The 19641-nt window shown below is 32.8% G+C and overlaps 1 protein-coding gene across 2 annotated transcripts; it reads right to left on the bottom strand.

Moving 5' to 3' along the window:
- Nucleotides 1–312: 312 nt before the first annotated feature.
- LOC138323872 (sodium/calcium exchanger 3-like) lies at nucleotides 313–17084 on the bottom strand. 2 transcript variants are annotated; one of them, XM_069268774.1, is made up of 12 exons: nucleotides 16938–17084; nucleotides 10066–10812; nucleotides 9176–9211; nucleotides 7906–7967; nucleotides 7448–7612; nucleotides 6678–6862; nucleotides 5726–5961; nucleotides 5096–5328; nucleotides 4561–4666; nucleotides 3825–4003; nucleotides 3097–3426; nucleotides 313–2586 (listed from the first exon to the last, which is right to left on the bottom strand). In XM_069268774.1, exons 2-12 carry the CDS (start codon nucleotides 10742–10744, stop codon nucleotides 2347–2349), a joined length of 2451 nt encoding a protein of 816 aa, XP_069124875.1. In that variant the 5' UTR covers nucleotides 10745–10812; nucleotides 16938–17084; the 3' UTR covers nucleotides 313–2346. The 2 variants fall into 2 exon arrangements, with proteins under 2 accessions (XP_069124875.1, XP_069124876.1); XM_069268775.1 differs by lacking the exon at nucleotides 9176–9211.
- Nucleotides 17085–19641: the final 2557 nt, after the last annotated feature.

The raw sequence follows: 19641 nt of genomic DNA, 5'->3' as shown, positions 1-19641 counted from the left end.
AAATATTATGACACTTATATGATATGCACTATATTTTATACGATCCTAGACCCCTATTATAATTATTCTTTCTTCGTTATTAAGAAGCAAACATCACAGAAACATCGATATGTTTTAAAAGCATAATGACATCATCGACAATGTACGTCGGAATTACGCCGCATAGTATTGATGACGTCACAGAATTGTCTAGTGCGTGTGACCTTCTTACATCCCCAGTATAAGACAGAATTTTTATTTTCTCTAGCAACCACGAGACATTTCTATGAAGTAGGGGAAAATATTGGTGTTGAAAGAAATAAAACAAGCTAATATAGAACCTGGCCATGGATTTTAATATTTAGCTACAAGGTAAGATATCAAAATTGTACAAACATTCATTTCATATAAATAAATTGTTAAAATACTGTTACATATATTGTTTATCACAGATTTTTAAACATTAACATGAAGCACTATGAAAAAATGTACTAAATGTGAAAACAATATCAATGAGCAAATTTTATGTAATGAATAGCATTATTTCAAATTTTACGTTGAATTCAAAAAATTTACATGATCTAGAATATTTTGAAATTTCTCTACACATTGTACAACGCAAATAGAGTTGATAAAACTGAAAATGATTCGACAGCCAGTAGCTTTGATCTCAATCAAGCTAATTGACGGTGTTAAACGTGGACGGAATTGTATTTCGCATCATTTTCCTTTGCTGTATTTTAAGTGTATAAAATATCAATTTAATAAAGATATTCATTCCAATATCAGTATGTTATCTTAATATTGTTACAATATTAAGAAAAAAAACATATTTAATTAATGATTCAATGTTTGAAATGTAACGAATATTAAAGTGTTTAAATCAAGCGTTATTAATTATACAAGTTTTACCATTTGATCAATTATAAATACATGTAACATCACTCATTCTCACCAGCAGGCTTAAATCCTTATAGGAATGAAAACAATGTGAAACCAAAAGGATATATTGTTATGTCGAGTATGAGTGTTGAAAATTTGTTTTGATCTGATGTAATTTAACACACAAAAAATAGGACTTTATGATGAAGGCAAGGTTTTTAACTTTATGTATATACTATAAACATAACATTTTGTTTATTTACCAAACCATCGTTGTTATGCCAAACACATGTGATAAAAGAGCCGTATTATATAATTTTGTATTTTCAACAATATTAAAAAAATATAGCGCAATTTCGATATGATTCAATAAGCACTCGTAGGAACCACATATAACAAACATATAAAAACGAAAACAAAAGATAAAGATATGTATTCTATAAAAGACAAAATGAAATTTATTCTAACAAAATCATGGCCATTTCAGGTCGAATCGAATCATATCATGGAAATGAGCATCTTAACATTTTAGTCATTTTAATTTCTTGACTTCTTCATTTTTTTTCTAAGGCATTAATATATATTTTATTGACAAGATATCATTCACATAAGGATACCCGTTCATTCATTTTGTTTCTCCTTTATTTTTTTCTATTTTTCCATGATACAATTCAATTATAACTACATTCATATTAGTTCTTTGGTAACTTTTCTATCTAATAAATTGTGCTTCGTTAATCAGTAAAACAATGGACGGATATTTTAGGCAATTGTCGTTTTCACCATACCACAGTATGTCCGCGACAAAATAAAAACAATATATTCGGGCATAACTGCCAAATATTGTCATCGCTTTCACATGAGAGCAGTTACATGTCAACACATACAATTATCATTCCTTTACTTAAGGAACCTTTTTACCTTTATATTCTTCAAAGGAAAGCAAAACAGACGTCAGGAAAATTCCCTTAGCTTAAATCCTCCCTCATTTCTGTAAGTCTTTCCTTTAGAAGATTTGAAGTTGAGTTAATTCTTTAGAATAAAGAATATTGTTGAAACTCGGGCCACTGTATCATTGTCCTCGAATATTCAATATCAGTCTCGATTCCAAATTACCTTGGCGATAGTATATCACAATTGTTATCAACCTCTAAAATCGTATTATGTGCGAGTACTTATAAGTACCAAATAGATTTGCCGATGTCATAGCATTTACATTTGTATAAGTTATTATACTGTATTTCGGACAATCCATAGTCAAGTTTCTAGTTTTTTCCAGACATTTTCAGTTCTGTACTTCCAGTTTTAATATTTACCCTCTTAACACTCCTGTTGAATGCATTGAAGCCCTCGACTCGCAAAAAAATCAATTAAACAGAATTTTATATTCTAGGTTTAGATCTACTAACATTTGACTTTCTGTTCTACACCTTTGCAAATGCAAGGAACACTTAATTGTCTCTCTATTGTCTATTGTCTTCCCTTTTAAAAGCCTGGGATGTATTCGTACACGTTTAATGATACCAGCAGTACGTAGAGGATCCACACGACGATGAAATATACCCCTGATAATATTTTGGGAACTTTGGGACCTCCGAGTTCAGCCTTTCCAAATATGCCCACGTTGCGTCGTATTAATAAGAAGAAGATGGTCAGCAGGGAACAGATAGTGAAAACTACCACACTGAACCCTAGGGATCCAGCTGGTACCTCGAACGTCGTCCCCTACAAAAGATCAAATGCATTCGTCAATTTTGGTTGAAAGGGTTGAGGCATAATCCGAATCATTTTGTTGTTCGTTCTATCGTCTGTTTATATAGGCCCTCTGTTGATGTTGATTACGACGAAATGATCAGGACTTTTTGAGCCAATGAGGAAACTTGCAAAACGTGTCGTTACTGTGATGAATTACAAATTCATTGATCATCATATTCTTGGTTGTCATACTCTCACTATTTACATGTATACCAATAGTTCAAAATAGATTGAAACACTCATTTTCTATCTAATCTTAAATCCTTACTCTATAGAACTGTATGCTAAGTTATTTTTGAGTGTGATACAATTTAGCTTAGTTCGCAAAAATTCATCACCACGAACATGTAAAGCACATGTAAAGAAGAAAAGCGCGGCTAAAAATCAGGGATATCAATCGCGATTGTTTTTTAACTTTTCAGACACGAATCGTGAAAATAAGTTGGTTTGCAGTTTGTTATTAATAAATTCGTTATTTACCCTTGCTGCCCAGTAAATAGCAGCCATTGACCAAGGCAGACCGAGACCCAAGAACACGTTCACTCCATTACTTCCGGTCACGTTCCCAATGGCTGTGTCTGCATATTTCTCATTCAGTGCAGCTGTCCTACTGGCGAACAGATCGGGTAAACTCGTTCCTAGGGCAACGAAGGTGATGGCGACGACGCTGTCATCCAAGCCGATGAGACAGCCAAAAATGGCGGCCAAATCTCCGATGAAAGCTGTGAGAATTCCAATCATAATCAACGCAACGACGAAGCAGAACCAGCCTCCCCAGATTGTGGCAGGTGGCACACAGGCGAAAATAAGCTGTAATGGAAATTAACAGTTTTTACCAATCCATCCTTACTCCGTTAGTTACAATATGGAAAGCGTCGAAATTATTAATTATTGAAAATAAGATAAATTCACTCAAAATAACCTGTCGCTACCATCAGAGTTTAAGCATAAACATTTTTGAAATCAAATGTTCTTTATTGAAAACTAAAACAAAAATCATTGCAAGACACTTTTCTTCATATTGTTTGAGCTAAGGTTTTTTGTTACATGTTTCTCCAAATTACGAATTCACTGTTGGAAACTAGAAAATTCGTTCAAATATTTATCATTCTAGAAAGTTTTCTTCATATTCGTTCGATAATGTTCTGAAGCATTTTCCTGATCTTTTATCAATTGATGTTTTGTTTTTGTTTATACTGATATTTTACCTTCCAGCCAAAAGTTAAAAAGTGCATGACATAGTCGAATGTTGTTGCGGTTTCCAGATCTCCGCCATTTACGTTCATGGCCTCAACAAACTGCTGGCCCCAGGTTTGTTTCTGCAGCCGAAGAGCATCCAAGTTGGCATTGGTCAGGTTGGTGATTCGACTAACAAGACCAGTGAATTCTGAATCCAACCAAAATTAACTATTAAACCTGTTCAGAGTCGATAGTAAAACCTGCCTTAGCGACTACTCCTGTATAAAGATCACTTGCTTATTAAGACAACTTTCTTGGGGTGTTCAATGGCCTTTAATAAACCACTTGGCTATGGAGACAAATTATGCATTGTCCCTTGGATGGTGATCTTTAGAGACAGGTTCGACTGAGTGTATCAATGATCTACTCTGTTAAGAAAAATTGCCTTCTTGTGGAAATGGCAATAATACTGGGAAAGTGTGTTATTCAAATATATATCAAGACAAGAGGAGGAATTAATCGACATCAGAGACATTTTCGTTAATGAAGTTACCTTGGTAATGCGGATTAAGCTAGAACGTATCGCAACATCTCAATACCAAATTGATACCATTGTACCATAAGTATAAAACGTTTACACTGAAGTTAGATAACGTTAGTTTTTACCATCTGATCCGAATTAACGTCTATTAAAACTGAACTGAACTACTTATCTTAGCATTCGACCAATGAATACGCAAGTTAGACAGTTATACAGTATCGTACCATCGTCATTTACGATTGTAACCACGGTCCTCTTCAGCTTCCCCAATTTTGCTCCACCCGTTGTTTCAGACAGATTTATTTCGAAGTTTTCATCTTTCTCGAATTCCTAAAAAGATAAATATTTAATAATCATGTCATTGTTTTCACTTGCGGTTTCATAACAATAACATGACCCTTGTAAGGATAAATACTGAAATCACTATGTAAGGTTCATTGGCTAGTTGAGTTTTTTTCGTAATTTTGGAGTTCATTTCCACCAAAACTTTGATAAATCCCTAAATTGTTACAAAATATATCAGTAAAATCCCATGATGCATTTTTCTTTATATATAACCATCTGAAAATCAACTAATTTTAACCATAGAAAAGTCTTTTTTTCAAATTGGTAGGCACTCAAACAAACAAAAAACAAAGAAATGTAAAATGTCATTTTCAATATACTTCCATAACACAGTCGTGATTGTTTTTCAGAGGTATTTGCCAAGTACGGACGCAGATTAAGGAAATTAATCAAATCAAATCAATCATCAGTTACCTTGTCGTCGTTAATCTGGATTTCTATGAACTTTGCCCTCTCGCCGTGATCGAATGTGAGTGTTCCTTCGGTGTTCTCGTAGTCTCGTCCATGGATAGCCGTCATGTCTTTCGTGCGCCATTTGACTGACACCTTGCCATCAGCGCCATCTATCCTAGTGACCGGAACAAGAGCTGTGCCGACACTTTCCTTGAACAGGAAACTTGGGTGCTCAAACTCTATTACTCCCGGATCTGAAGCGAACGGAGTCATGTTATTGGCGAACATAAGCGTATATCATACATCATATTTAGAGATTGTTTGTTGTTATTATTTTTGTAATTGGTTGATCATCTCCATTCTACATGCGATTTTATTAAGAAGCATTCCAATGTAATGTTTGATTCTCTATCACATGCAGATAATCACGTATTTCATTTAATCAGGAAGTTATAATTGTATAACCTAACCATGGATATACCACTATAGCAATTAATACCGTATAACTAGTTAAGTTCAGGGAGATGAATTTTTCGCGATTTCGCGGACATGGCTATGATCGCGAAAATATGATCCATGAAAATAACCGGCTATGCAGTATAACTGAATTGCATGCCTTCCAAAAATCTTAGACGAGAAGAGAATACTTACCATCATCGTTGAGAATAACAATTTGAGTTATCGCCCTTCTTCCAACAACTGCGGTTGCCTGCTGGTCAGACTCAATGGTAATCCTGCCAAAGAACACCTCATCAGGCTCCCAGATATTGTCGTCTATGATCTGTAGGTCGATGTGTTTCTCTGTCTCGTTGGGCTCAAACACCAGTGTCTCTTTATAGGAAATGTAGTCTTCTCCCTCTACGGCGGTACCGTCAATAGTCTCCACTCTAACGCAAACAGACCACCACTCATGAATACTTACAATTTCCAATTTTTTGTCAGGTTTTAATTTCATTTTCCAATTTTTTTTATAGTCAATAAACATTATACAATATTTAAAAATACATGATACAGTAGAAGTTAATTGGTATCAACAATTACATAAGACAAAAGCAAAGACCAATGCTAGTCCTTACCATTTCCAGGTTTTAAATTTTAAAAAAATAAACAAGTGGGTCAAAAATGAGCTGTTTTTTGTGCTTGCATCCTTATTTGAAACACTAAATGATAGACTATAGTATTCCGAAAAATTGTTTATATGGAGAATGAGCATTAAGGGCTTGTCAAGTCATATCCTGTCAAACCTGTCTATAAAGATCACTCAAAGGATAAAGAAATAAGGTCTTATCATTAAGTGATATTTATACACAGGTCAAAATCGGACCTTTAGAAAGTGGATTTATTAAGCGATTGATACAGAGGTCTTTTACTGTATTTCTCAGCAAATCAAAGGAACATGTATATATCATTCGATCAATATATCTTTCATATGATATCAGTTGGGATTTTTAACAAGTTAGAAAGTCAGAAATAAAAGTAACATAGTATTTTTATTTTTGATTTATTTACAAAGTATTTTATTTTATTTTATTTCATTCATTATTTTTTTTATTTTGATATCATATTTTTTTTCAAAAATGATATAATTGTCATCTGACCTTACCTGAACAATACACGTCTTTTCAGATTGCCATGTCGCATCACAGTTATACGAGCATGGCCATCTTTCTCAAACACTGCTGTAGATGGTGCTGCAAACTCGACGATGGATTTAGCACCGCCGTCACTCAGCGAGGTGAAGGATGCAGTGGATCCCATCTGATCCTCGATCAGTAGCGTCTCAAGGAGCTGTAAGGTAACAACGGAGTTTGTTTATCAACTTTTAGTGCACTATGGTAATGTGGATGTAAAATCGCTAATGCATTATAGTTTGGCTCTTAAAATACCACCGAACAATTAGAAAGTAAATTTATAGATAAGTAAAAAAAGTGTCAGCTCTTTGCTGAAGTAAAAAATGTCATGGTTTTTTAATCTACATTGTTTTGATGAACAAACTTTGATATCACATCAGTCGAACAAGGTTTGATGTCACATTTGTTGTATACAGAACATTGTTTAGACTTTTTTTTAATTTTACATTTTATTGGATTATATCACATTGTATACTAACATCAGCGGATTACAGTTTGGAGCTTTTTCATCGATATTTACCATAATTGTAGATTATATGATTAAAAAATACAGGAAAATGTCTGGTTTTTTGTTTGTTTGTTTGTTTGGTTTTTTTTGTTTTTTTTTTTTTTACTTTGATACCACATCCGTTGTATACATACATAAGATGTTTTTATATGAATCAACCTTTCAAATGGTAATCCAAGGTACTATTATCGGTATTTTACCATAATTGTAGATAATGAACTAATGATAACATACCTCGCTTGTCTTTTCGGTCATCGGAGTGGTCAGTTTCGTCCCACCGGAGAGGTTTCTGATGGCGTTGATCCTGTACCAGCCACGGCCGTGGGATTGGTTCTGTTCCATTAGGTGAGATGTTAGTCTGGCCATTTCATCTGGAGACGCATCCTGTTTCTTTAGTCTCTAGAAATACATACAGGAAAATCATCAATGATAGTTCCCTTTGTTACTGTCAAAACATAATGTCGCAAAACATTTCGCTTCATTTTTTTGCAGGGAAATATAGATAACGGATAGTGATATATGAACAATACCATATTAAAATTAAAGCTTGAAAATACAAACGTATCGCCTAAAGATTATTGTATTTTTTTTAATTCGAATTTAATAAATTATTTCTTCTTTCCGTGAAAAAAAAAAAAACTTGAAAAGAGCATGTAATCTTATATCCGTCAAGCTCTATTGATAATGCTTACCCTGAGAATTTCGATGATGACATGTTTGTCAGCATGATCTCCATCTAGTAAGTTTTCCTCTTCTGAAAAAGACACAATACACAATTTAAATACCTTAACATTAGATGTGTATTAAAAATAAAAATCATAACATAAGCGTTGATTAGCATCAAAGAGAGTTCCTACGGGTGAACGACCTACATCGACATCAAAGTGACAATATGTGGTTAGCATGATTAATATCCGCTATGGTCTCATATTACCATAGACCTCAGAAATTGTCTTCTTTATTGCTTTTGTCATTATCTTATAATTCTAAATAGTTCTTAATATTTTTTTATAAATAATTATATAAATGTATCTAAGAAACAGATATGACACGCATTTTTTTAAATTTCATTTGATACTAATGAGAAACAATTCGCATGCTAAATATACAAAATAGACTAAAATTGATTTGTGCCATGTGTTTATGGAGTTCTATTAAATACTTCAGTAGTACGACATTCATACTTTTTTGTCAATCCATGCATAATGCCATGCAGCTAAAATACTCTATTGTGATCTAGTTGGGGTATCAGTTATGATAAGGATATCTTTTGTGCTAAAATCCTTCTTAAGCAACTACTGAATCAATTATCCAGAGATACAACGTTGCTTGAATCATTTATGATGTGATTAGAAATGGAGCGAATCAGCAAATAAGGTATATGCATTATAAAATGTTAATAAAAGCCTAAATTTGTAGGAAAAGCAAGTGGTCATCATTACAATCTATAAGTTTATTCAAAATGAAGAGAGCAAATAAATATCGAAACTGCGGCTTGATAGGAAGGGATAGTGAAATATTGAGCGTCAAACAACAAATACAAAGAGAGATAATCACAGACAAATGGAGATAACCCGGAGCTACTCACGACATCTGCACACTTCTTTCTGTTCCTCGACTTACACATACAGATACAAGACTTACTTAAGTTACAAAGTTTGTTCAAACAATATGTAAACGTGGAAAAAAAACTACATGCGGAATATCGACACCATGTGGATATTTTTTTTTAAACGGGTACAAGTGTACACTTTTTAGTGTGAGTGTATTATTTCAAGCATACAAATGTATGCATGCATACAAGTGTGTCAAATACTTGGCCCCATATAATGCAAATATTCCACGTTCACATTGTGTTAAATATGGATGCTCTTACAAGGTTACTGTCAACTATTTGTTATTAATGCATGGATATCTAACTAGAAGACAAGACGTTTGTAACAATATGAAAGTAATTCGAACCACAACTTTTCAGGTGAACTCCTCCATCCCTGAAATCTGATACAGCAATCAAAATATTTACATCTTTCTGTTCATACTTTTTTTAATTATATAGAAAAAAAAACTATATATAAACATGAAATTATACAATGTACAACTTCAACATTTGAATACCTAGTCTGATATGAAATTATTTTTGTGCGAGTCAAATTCATTTTAGCTCATATTGACAGTACATTCATAACAGAAGAAGCATCGTATAGTTTGATGAACGTATCCTTAGTTATCTACCATATGGAAAAAGACAAAGGGATCTTGATTACGAACATGTTTACTAGACTTTGAAAGCCTACTACTGCAGTTTTTATTCCTTTTCTAATTCGGTTAATATGAAGTCGTGTATTGGTACTTTTGTAGTTTCGTTTCCGGTCCTAATCTGATTTTTAAGAAGCCATGAGACGATAAAACGATAATCACTTTGGGTGGTCAATCCGGTCAGTGCTAGCATTATTAACAAGGATTTTTTCATTCAATAAAATATGAAAAGAACTAACTGCTGCTATGGGGGTTTTTTTAAAGAGTAAACAAATTACTTTTTAAAAGATTATTTTGCTTATTTAGAACAGTTATTTTCCAAACAAAATGACATAACTTAACAGTGTTATCATTTTATTTTTGCGAGATATGTAAATATGAATGCAAAATTATCAGTATAAGCCCATGATCCCGAAAATGTGTATTCACGAATATGTTTAAAATACAGAAAATGCGAAATGTTGTATACAAAAAAAAATAAGATAAAATGATTAACTCTATTTTGATACTGTGATTTATCACTATTTCGATAAAATGTTAGCATAGTTAATTGGTGCATTGTTACGCAAAAAAAACATTTGTAAAGATAAATCTACCTGTGTCAAGAAATTTGCTCTCGTCATCAATAGGTTTTTTGCCACAGTAGTCCTTATCGGCGATGTATGCGAGGATGACCATTATAGGGAAGAGCAGCAATGTCACGATTGCCTCCCACAAGTCGATGAAATCGGGCGTAATAACGAGCAAAATGATGGCGAGCCAAACATAGGCAAAAACACTAAATATGGACGTTACAGCGAACACCTTCACGTGTTTAATACGTCTGTTCAGACCTTCAGGGATGCTGAGAACACAAACCCCTGTGATACACATCAAGTTGAAAGCAGCAGAACCCACGATAGTACTAGGACCCAACGCTCCCGACTGAAACCCGTTTCCAACAATTTCAATGATGGATAACAGGATTTCTGGTGCGCTGGAACCAAGCGCCATAAGAGTAAGATTGGATACGGTGCCGTTCCATGTTTTCACTTCAACCTCAGTATATCCGGTATCGTTTGAAGCGTCCGGCATTTTGATTTTGGCCGTGCGACTTGTGATGGTCTCGATAGCCTGCATGAAGATGTCTGCGATGATGGACACCCCCATGAAGCTGTAGAGAAGACCGACAATGTAGATGAACGCCCTGAAGCCGATAGTCCATGTGTACTCGTTTGTGAGGGGCAAAATAAGGCCCTTGTCTGAGCACTTGTAGTTATATATGTCACACGACATGGTGGTAGAGGCGTGTGTGACCTCGAAAATCCAAAGTGGTTATACCAACTGCGCCGTTCTCTTGTAATCTGAAAAAAATATATATTCAAGACGTGTTAATTTTACCAATTACTATGAACAACAAAGAAGAAAGATAATCAAATATGTCTAATCAATCTATATTCTAATAATGAATCAATTGATCATTTTTTTAAATATTATTGCTCTTTTGTGACATATAGGCAAATAGTTTTATAGGTATGCATTGATGTACATTGTACATCAAATATTTTGTCGTTAAAACATATTCACTTTGTTAACACAATTTCACTACTCATATGCTTTGGTGTTGAATTGTTAAATGGCCTTATGTGGTTAATTTGTTTGTATGAATTCGTCATGAATTATCTCTTTTCTAGACGGTTGAAAAAACTAAGTAGCTCTATTTCTTTTCAGAATAGTTTTTTCCTTCAAAAGATAAACAAAACATTAGTTGTCAGTGATTTGAAAGTCATGTTCTGTGCGTAATACAGCCAATTAATTACGTTTGATGTGTTACTTTTTATACAAAAATAAAATTTGAACAATATAAAATTAAACTTCTCAACAAATCTCTACTTTTGTATGGTTGAAAATAAACACCATTTTCCTTTACCCAATCCCTGTACACCTTCCTTTTTCCTACTAAACCATCTTAAAACTGAGAACTTCTAGAACATATAATCAGTACTGTCCAATGGCGTATGTGTTATATATACGGAGACGGATTAATGTAAGTACATTGTACTTGATTCTGACTCAAACTAAAATGAGATTCTCTAGATATTCGTAATCCTATCTGTTGTAAACCTTTAAGATATCTGAAAAAATGACACCAATAACAAATATACTTTATGAACCACTTTGAAAGATCTATTCAATGGAACAGCTTGTGTATGAGGCATGTAAGACATGGACTCATATGGTTCTGCTAGTAATGGAATTGTATAGCATGGTACTAGAGCGTAACGCCACTGACCTTGGATGGCGTGGTATCATAGTAACATACAACACACCTGAGAATACGTCCATTCAGGTGTTATAGACTATAAAATGTCACTCCGTCGTATAATAATCATCACCATACGTCATCGAGCGGAGAATAGATATCGCGGGCTTCTTTGACGGAAAGTACTCGATATAGTCTGATGTTGTATTAAGTTTATACTGGAGCGTTGAATAATTGATGAAAATCGACTGACATGTCCGTAGCTGGAAGCCGTGGGCCCCAAAGGTCTAACCCCGTTGTCTTGTAAGCAAACTTATTTACAAGCATCAGTGTATGTTTTGTTTAAGACTACCAGACCGATGAACTCAATGATGTTGTGTTGTTACCTTCACATTTTTAGAAAATATTGATTTATACTCCATTCTTGGGGACAATAACGTAATCAACTCGATTTAATAAAATTGATTTTTTTTCACACAATAATCATTAATGACAGATTCTACAGAAAAATATAAACTTTAAAAAAAAAATGCAATTAATGAAATAATTTTTGCTGGTGTTTTAACTATCATTTTTAGTTGACATGTATAGCTGTTGCTAGCCGTTGTTCAGTACCGATGATATTTACATTTTAGCATTATGTAGTTAGAGGGGTTTCTGTTGTAAGTATTTCTAATGTTATTATAGTTGTCTGAAGTTCTTGCTATTTGATAATATATAATGTAACATAGAGGGATTTTTTGGTGGTGGGGTGGTTACTGTGTTTATTTTTTAGTGTTTGACTATATCATTGATAATTGCTAGCTGATAATTTTGTCACTAATTGTTACAAATGTTTAGTCGGCATATGTGTGGGCAGACTAGGCGTGTATATGTAATTATTGTTTGATGTCTACTATAGGTACAGTACTAAATGTGCAATTGGTATGTGTGTGTACAGGTTGGGCGTGTATCTTATGTGTGTAATTACCACATGAAAAGTAATCCTGATGTCCTTGCCCTGTGATCCTGTAAATTCAATCAGTAATGCCTCTGTATACAGCTCTCCTGACCTCGAGTGCGAAAATCAATATCACAACCGATTCACCTGTGTTCGACTGTTTATTACGACTACATTTAAATTCGAAATCTACATAAACACGTCGTGAAGACTCTGATGAATTGGCATTTAGCTTGCTATATTTATAGGACAGCTGACCTTAATGACCTTTAAAATAAAGATCCATAAGAACTTTACACATTGTTAAATATATATGAAACATTATGTTTCACGATACATCGATCCAAATGTTGAAATGAAGAGCGTGTAGCCGATTAAAAATGAATCTGGTTTTGTTTGGTGTAAACTGAACTGAAAACACGCATTTCACAGGGTCATATTGTATTCAAGATTATTAATCTTTGTGATAGGAGTGAACATTAAAAATATTGTTTTTACGTAATGTTATGTTGATATGGACATTAATAATATAAATTCATAATATATAAGTATTCATACTCTTCGTCTACTCGAGAAGTATTGATTTAGCTTGTTCTATCCAATTTTAATTTTACTATTTGAGATAAAATGATATCATTTAATATGATCAAGCAATTGCTTATTCCGTTACTAGGCATGCAAACATTGCACACATATGGACATCAGACGTTCGAGTTACCTTTATATGGTAGGGAATCAATCGAGTACACTCGGGTTATGTAGTGGGAGGGTGTTTCGCTGGGTGTTGACATAATATTTACATTAAGCTTTTACGTCAACAAATTTGAAAGAGTGAACCTCGGTATGCTAGCTTTTGTCTGACTTCATATGCCTATGGTAATGCTTTAAATACAGTCGCGTTAGAATATATGGCGTGAAAGTTAAAAAGTGTTGATCAGATTATGATCAAGTTTGTGGACTATAAGATATGACACTCACAACTGGTATAAAAAGATATATTTGACTGAGTGCACATATTTCAGGCTTAATTTAGAATATGATTCATTATATACATTAATTAAAAAGATATAAAAATTTATATACAAGATTCAAAGATATTTCATGGCATCCACGTGACTCTAGCCTTCTTACAGATTCAGAAGTCAAATCATCATTTCTTTGATAAATAGACATGTGCTTCAAGACCAAAAGTATAATATGATTTTGGCGAGTCAAAAACAAACTTAATGGTTTACTGGATTCCGTGTAATTTAGAATTTTTAGTTACCTGTTCAGTAAATTCAGTATGGAGAACATCGATTTTTAATTAGATTGGTGATACTTCATATGTTTTGTATACATCATTATTATAGTTTTTTATGATGTTAATGATAATAGTTTTGACTTAGGTAATAAAACGACAACTGTCAACAAATATATAAATATAATTAAATTTATTTACCTTATGTTTGTCTTACAGAAAAATATTCAAAATGAAAGCATTTTTCATTGCTATGACAGCAATTAATATTTGCAAAATAACAAGTTAACAGACATTCTTGAACTTTTTATCAGCATTTAGCCATCATTGTTATTTCTATTCGCTTACATTGAATTTATTCGGTTTTCATTTCTACTGAGCGAGTCCAAAAAGGATGGGAAAACATGTTGTGGAGTCTATTCGATTGTGACAATAATGGAAAGGGCAAACACATATTTCATTCTATTTATAGCTTTTGAAGGCTTGACCTTTCTGCTATTTCCATTAATACAATCTCCTTCGGCATAAAGACATTACGGCTGTATGTCCCTCGCTGATGAAACGGTATTATGTGCGTGTTTCAGGCGTAGCAACATCATAATGGTCATAAAGGGCCTGAAAGCTCCGTTATTACTAGGGCATAATACAGGTTATCCCATCCAGGTATGCAATATTGTTCGTGAAGGATAAATCTGACGTGTCTGTCTTCGTAGGAAAAAAATCTTGGATACCATATATATCCTTCACTCTAGATATTGGTGATATATTGAAGATAAATTATCATGGAGCTAGTCTGGAGAAATGCTGAATTATATTTCTAAGTTATTTTCCATTACATAGTTTAAACTGAGATTGTGGATGACTATTATTCAATGACATAATCATAGTTTAAAAAAATAGCTAACAAGCTGAAAATAGATAATGATGTAATATATCCTATCATAAATATCTCCGGCTTTAAGTTAAAGAAAAGAATCATATTTCCATGTTGAAAGCTTTTCTTTAAGTATAATTATGAATTTTGACTGCTGAACTTCATTCACGATCTATTTCCTAATCAATTCCAGTTAAATGTTAGAAAATTCGGTCTTTTCAGTGGTACACACATATGAACATTGTTCCGTGCTATTTGTTGGCGTTGTTGTGAATGCCTGCGTGTACACATAGAAATACCACAGTCAGTTAAGACTGGCCTTTTATTGTGCCTAACGGGCCATACACAATGATTGGCAGCAGGAGAATGGTCAGTATTCAATAACCGGCTCACATGTAATTATCATGCTTAAACAGTATTATGACAGTGCTACTAGCTATAGGTCGACTACTATGCGAAAGAAAATCACCAGACTATGGACTATAGTATTTGTATCACCTGGTTAAAATCCATAACTTTAATAACGTTCATACTAGTCCCGTCTGTTAATTTGGCTATTTTAATTGTTATTATTATCATACCAATTATGAAAAATAAACTGTTTTTAAAACATTCTTTATCTTATACATACCTGACGATATGATACAAAATAACATGATTAAATACTGAACGTTTAAATTCCTTTGTATCACTCTTAATTTTGCTTTTTATCTTTTTTTTCTTCTTTTTATTTTTTCCTTATTTGTGCCAAATTAATGTCAAAATGTCTAATAGGTGTTAACAAATATGTTATTCCAAAAGTGTAAAAAAAAGCATAAGAAAAATAACAAAAACGACAAAATGATAATAATGTTATAAATAGTATATAGTAACAAGATGTATGTCAATGGATAAATTTTCCAGAAATTCTTGAGACAATTATATATATATACATACATGTACATGAGAGTGTGACTTTTATTTAATCTATATAATATTATACCTTTTTTAAGCTAAGAATTCCACAATAAATCTAAATCTAAAAATCGAAATCCCATAAAGAAAATCTTACTATAAAGAACACATGTGCTTAGTTATGCTTCCGGTATATTTACAATATTATTTATGAAATCACAAATGCTTGCAAATCTTTCAATGTTTATTTGATAATGACAACGAAAGTATGACTGTAATATGAAGATCTATTCACAGTGACAGTTATACGTAAACAGAGATAACGTGGTTTCACACGTATTAAAGTTTGCTAGGTTATATCATGTCAGAAAAAGAAAACCACTTATCATGGTGTCGTATGTCTCTGACCATACCGATGGCCAGATTATCGATCGAAACAACATAAACTCTACGGGTATATGCATTGTATATATACTACATACCGGGTAGACTCTCAGAAAGGCTGATATACATTTCTTAGTGAAAACGTACGGAGCAGTCACTCTGGTATTCAAGTGAAGAAAAGTGAGGATTTAATTAGTATAGCTTTGGTAAGAGACAGGATGTCCCATAATGGATATTGCTGCGAGTCGTCTGCAATGTTTTAATGGAATATTTGTTTGATATAGGCTAACAATCAAAAGATACGTCTTGTTACCAAGGTCGACTAATTACAGAAGAACCTAACAGTACTGTATTATTTACCCGATAGAATACATGATCACAGAAAAAAAACTGATGCTAGAAATTGATCTGTGCACACCATATCTAATGAAGACAAAGCATGGTCATCTTTAAGATTCATTAGTGTGCTATTATTGACATCCTATGGGGGAGACATGTGATAACATTGTCCTCGGTTCTTGTGTATTGCTCAGTTTAATGTTAGAGTAAACAGTGTATAATTGCTGCGGTTAATAATTTAACAAGTCGTCAAGATCTATGTCTTAACATGTGTGTGATAATCTGTCACAGTGTATTTTATGTTCTGAAACGTGCCAATCGAGCAATAAATACATGTAAAATATAAATAAATGGAAATAAACCTATCGAATCTTGTTAATGGGTTTATATGACAATTAAAACCAATATAACGCCTTCCGAGAGCAACAGAACAGCAGTAAACAAGCGAATGTACCATTTTTGAAAGCTTGACGACAAATTATAATAAATTTTCAATTAAGGACTAAATTTCATAAAAGATATTATCCACTTAAAAATAAAAGATAATAATCTTACCTGTCTGTAATGAAAAGTTCACTCCATTTATTGGTATGAACGACTCGTCCCTACATGGACTATAGCGTAGCCATAGATTACACGATCCGCGCTGTTTGTTGGTTGCTAAAACAGCCGAGCCTATGTTACTCCAGCAGTAGTGATCATTCAGCCATGAAGCCTCAACAATCAGATAAGGGACGTAACTCCATACAGCGTACAATACACACAAAGATAAGTAAATCTTATTTCAAACTTAATGTACTTCAAATACAAATTTCGATTATATATGGCCTTTCATATTTCTGTAATAGAAGCAACATTGAACACGAAAATTACAACTGGTGCCATAATAGAATGATATTCTAGTCATTGCTAAAATATGTTTTAAAATACATGAATGTCAGGTCATAAAAATGTAATCGACCAATAGTGTACATCAAATTCTTCATCATAAAATCGATGTTGCCACTAAAGCGTATATATTAGTTTTTTTTTATAATTTATGATGTTATCTTATCTTGATCAGGCTTATCCTACAAGGTTAAGATGTATATAAAAAGCAGTTACAAAACTTAAATGGCTTTACGTAAGTGTCTGATCCAATTTATTCCTTATTCAATGTAATTTACATGTATAGTTCGCAATAAAAGAATGTTCCAACCGAAATCCTGAATGTTTAACTGTATTGTATATTCACTAAACATAATATTCTATTCTGTAATAATAACCAGAGCTGGATTCAATATCCAAATTAAACGTCTTAAATGAGTTGAAATTCTTCTTACTGAATCCATTCATATTTGTTTTAAAAATGGGGAAAGCATCATTGTAATTTAATAAATCTGCAAACGCAACAACATGGAGAAAAAAGTTTCACTTGGGAATATAGGTGTCAACAGTTGATAAATTATAACGAATTAAACTTGGAACACATTTATAACGTGAAAAAGGTCATTCAGCTTACGATTGACTCATTCTGTAAACGAATACATACATGGTGGAAACATATTCTAGAAAAAAATACTCCTTCCCCAGACACGGCGTATCAGCTTGTCTCAACCCTCGACAAGCATCGTAATCGCAAAATCAAGCTTACAAGATTTCAAGATTTTATTTGTTACTCTCAGAAACATGAAAATGTGTTACATGAGGACATAATGATATACATAGACAAAATGGATACAAAAGATACATGTACAAGATATAAAAATACATAGAGTTATAATCGTATAGTGTTTAAAGTAATTTCATTATCTTTCTTAGAAAAATTGTGAATTTGTTTAAAACTTGGATACTGCAGATATTCAATAGACGCTCTAATTTTAAAAAAAAGTAGGATATTTTGTGTAGTACTGAGCAAAATATGTTTCTCTAATAGCTTTAATTTCCCTTTTTTGACATTTGAAAAGATAGTAAAATTCATCTCCGATATCAACTTGACATAAATTACATATTCTATTTTCTTTTGGAATACCGAGCCATCGTCCAGTTTCAATAGGGAACTTTATATTTGAGGTACGAAATTTTGTAATAGTAATTCTGTTTACACCATCCTTTCCTTACATGCAAATAGGTGCAAGATCAAATTTATGTATACCAAAAGAACAATTTTAGAGGAGAGTGTCAAATGAAAACATCAATCCATAATTAGAAATATGCTTTAAACCGGCCTTCTTTTACTTATGATTTTTTTTTCAATTTCGTGTTCAAAGTAAATTCGCGAAAGTTCATTTCCGCAAATTAACATCTTTCATAATTCTTTCATTATTAAAATGAAAGCTATTTCCTTTATTATTTTTCGAAAGTTTGTGGAAGGGATATTTATACTATTTAATATTTCCTTTCAGTTTTAAATCTGCTAAACTTAATCTCCTCGAAAATGTTTTGAAACGGAAATCGCGAAATTTAGTAGCCGCGAAAGAATGTTGATTTAAAGTAATCTAAATTTAACATTTGATTAGCAGTATAATAATGAAAGAAAATGCAAGATGGCTACCTATCGACAACATTCAGGCCCGTAAAAAAGATATAATTAAAATGCTCAACTTGAACCAAGAATAGACATGAAATAAAATATATTAATACATGATTGTGGTGTCGCCTATTGTTCATGCATAAAATATAATTGGGGAAAACACTACCATTATCACCAATAAGGCCTTATGTAGTTGTATTTTCACATACACAAAAAACACAAAATATTTCCCCTAGAGAGGTATAGCTTAAAACATAAGAATTGACAGAGATTAAGATCATTCTTCTACACAAATAAATTATTTCAATGGATGAACATTAGAGAAGAGCTTAGGTGTTGTTTTTTTTAATTTCACATCTGTGGAGTTTAATTCCACATCTGTGGAGATGGTCGGAAGCGTTACTTTCCCAGATGCACATATAGTTATTGCTCAACTAAAACGGGTTTTTTTGTTTTGTTTTTTTACATTTAGGACCTTAAAGTTACCAACAAAATAATAAAAACACAACTATGGTCTAATATCGAATAGTTACCTTTTCCTGTGGGATATTTACAAACTATTCCTTCCACATTCTATTGCAGTTAGTTATTTTTATTCGAAATATAAATAGAATGGGAAAAAAACTATAACGATCACAATTATTAGGTATGAAGACCTTGAGAAAATACAGAAAAGGAGGACAGATATACTACTTTTCTAGTATGTTTAAAAACCCACCATCAATCCACATTCCTATTGTCTAAAAT

The sequence above is a fragment of the Argopecten irradians genome, chromosome 5 (genome assembly GCF_041381155.1).
Source record: "Argopecten irradians isolate NY chromosome 5, Ai_NY, whole genome shotgun sequence".
Taxonomy (NCBI): domain Eukaryota; kingdom Metazoa; phylum Mollusca; class Bivalvia; order Pectinida; family Pectinidae; genus Argopecten; species Argopecten irradians.
This window is presented reverse-complemented; position numbering and strand designations above follow the sequence as displayed.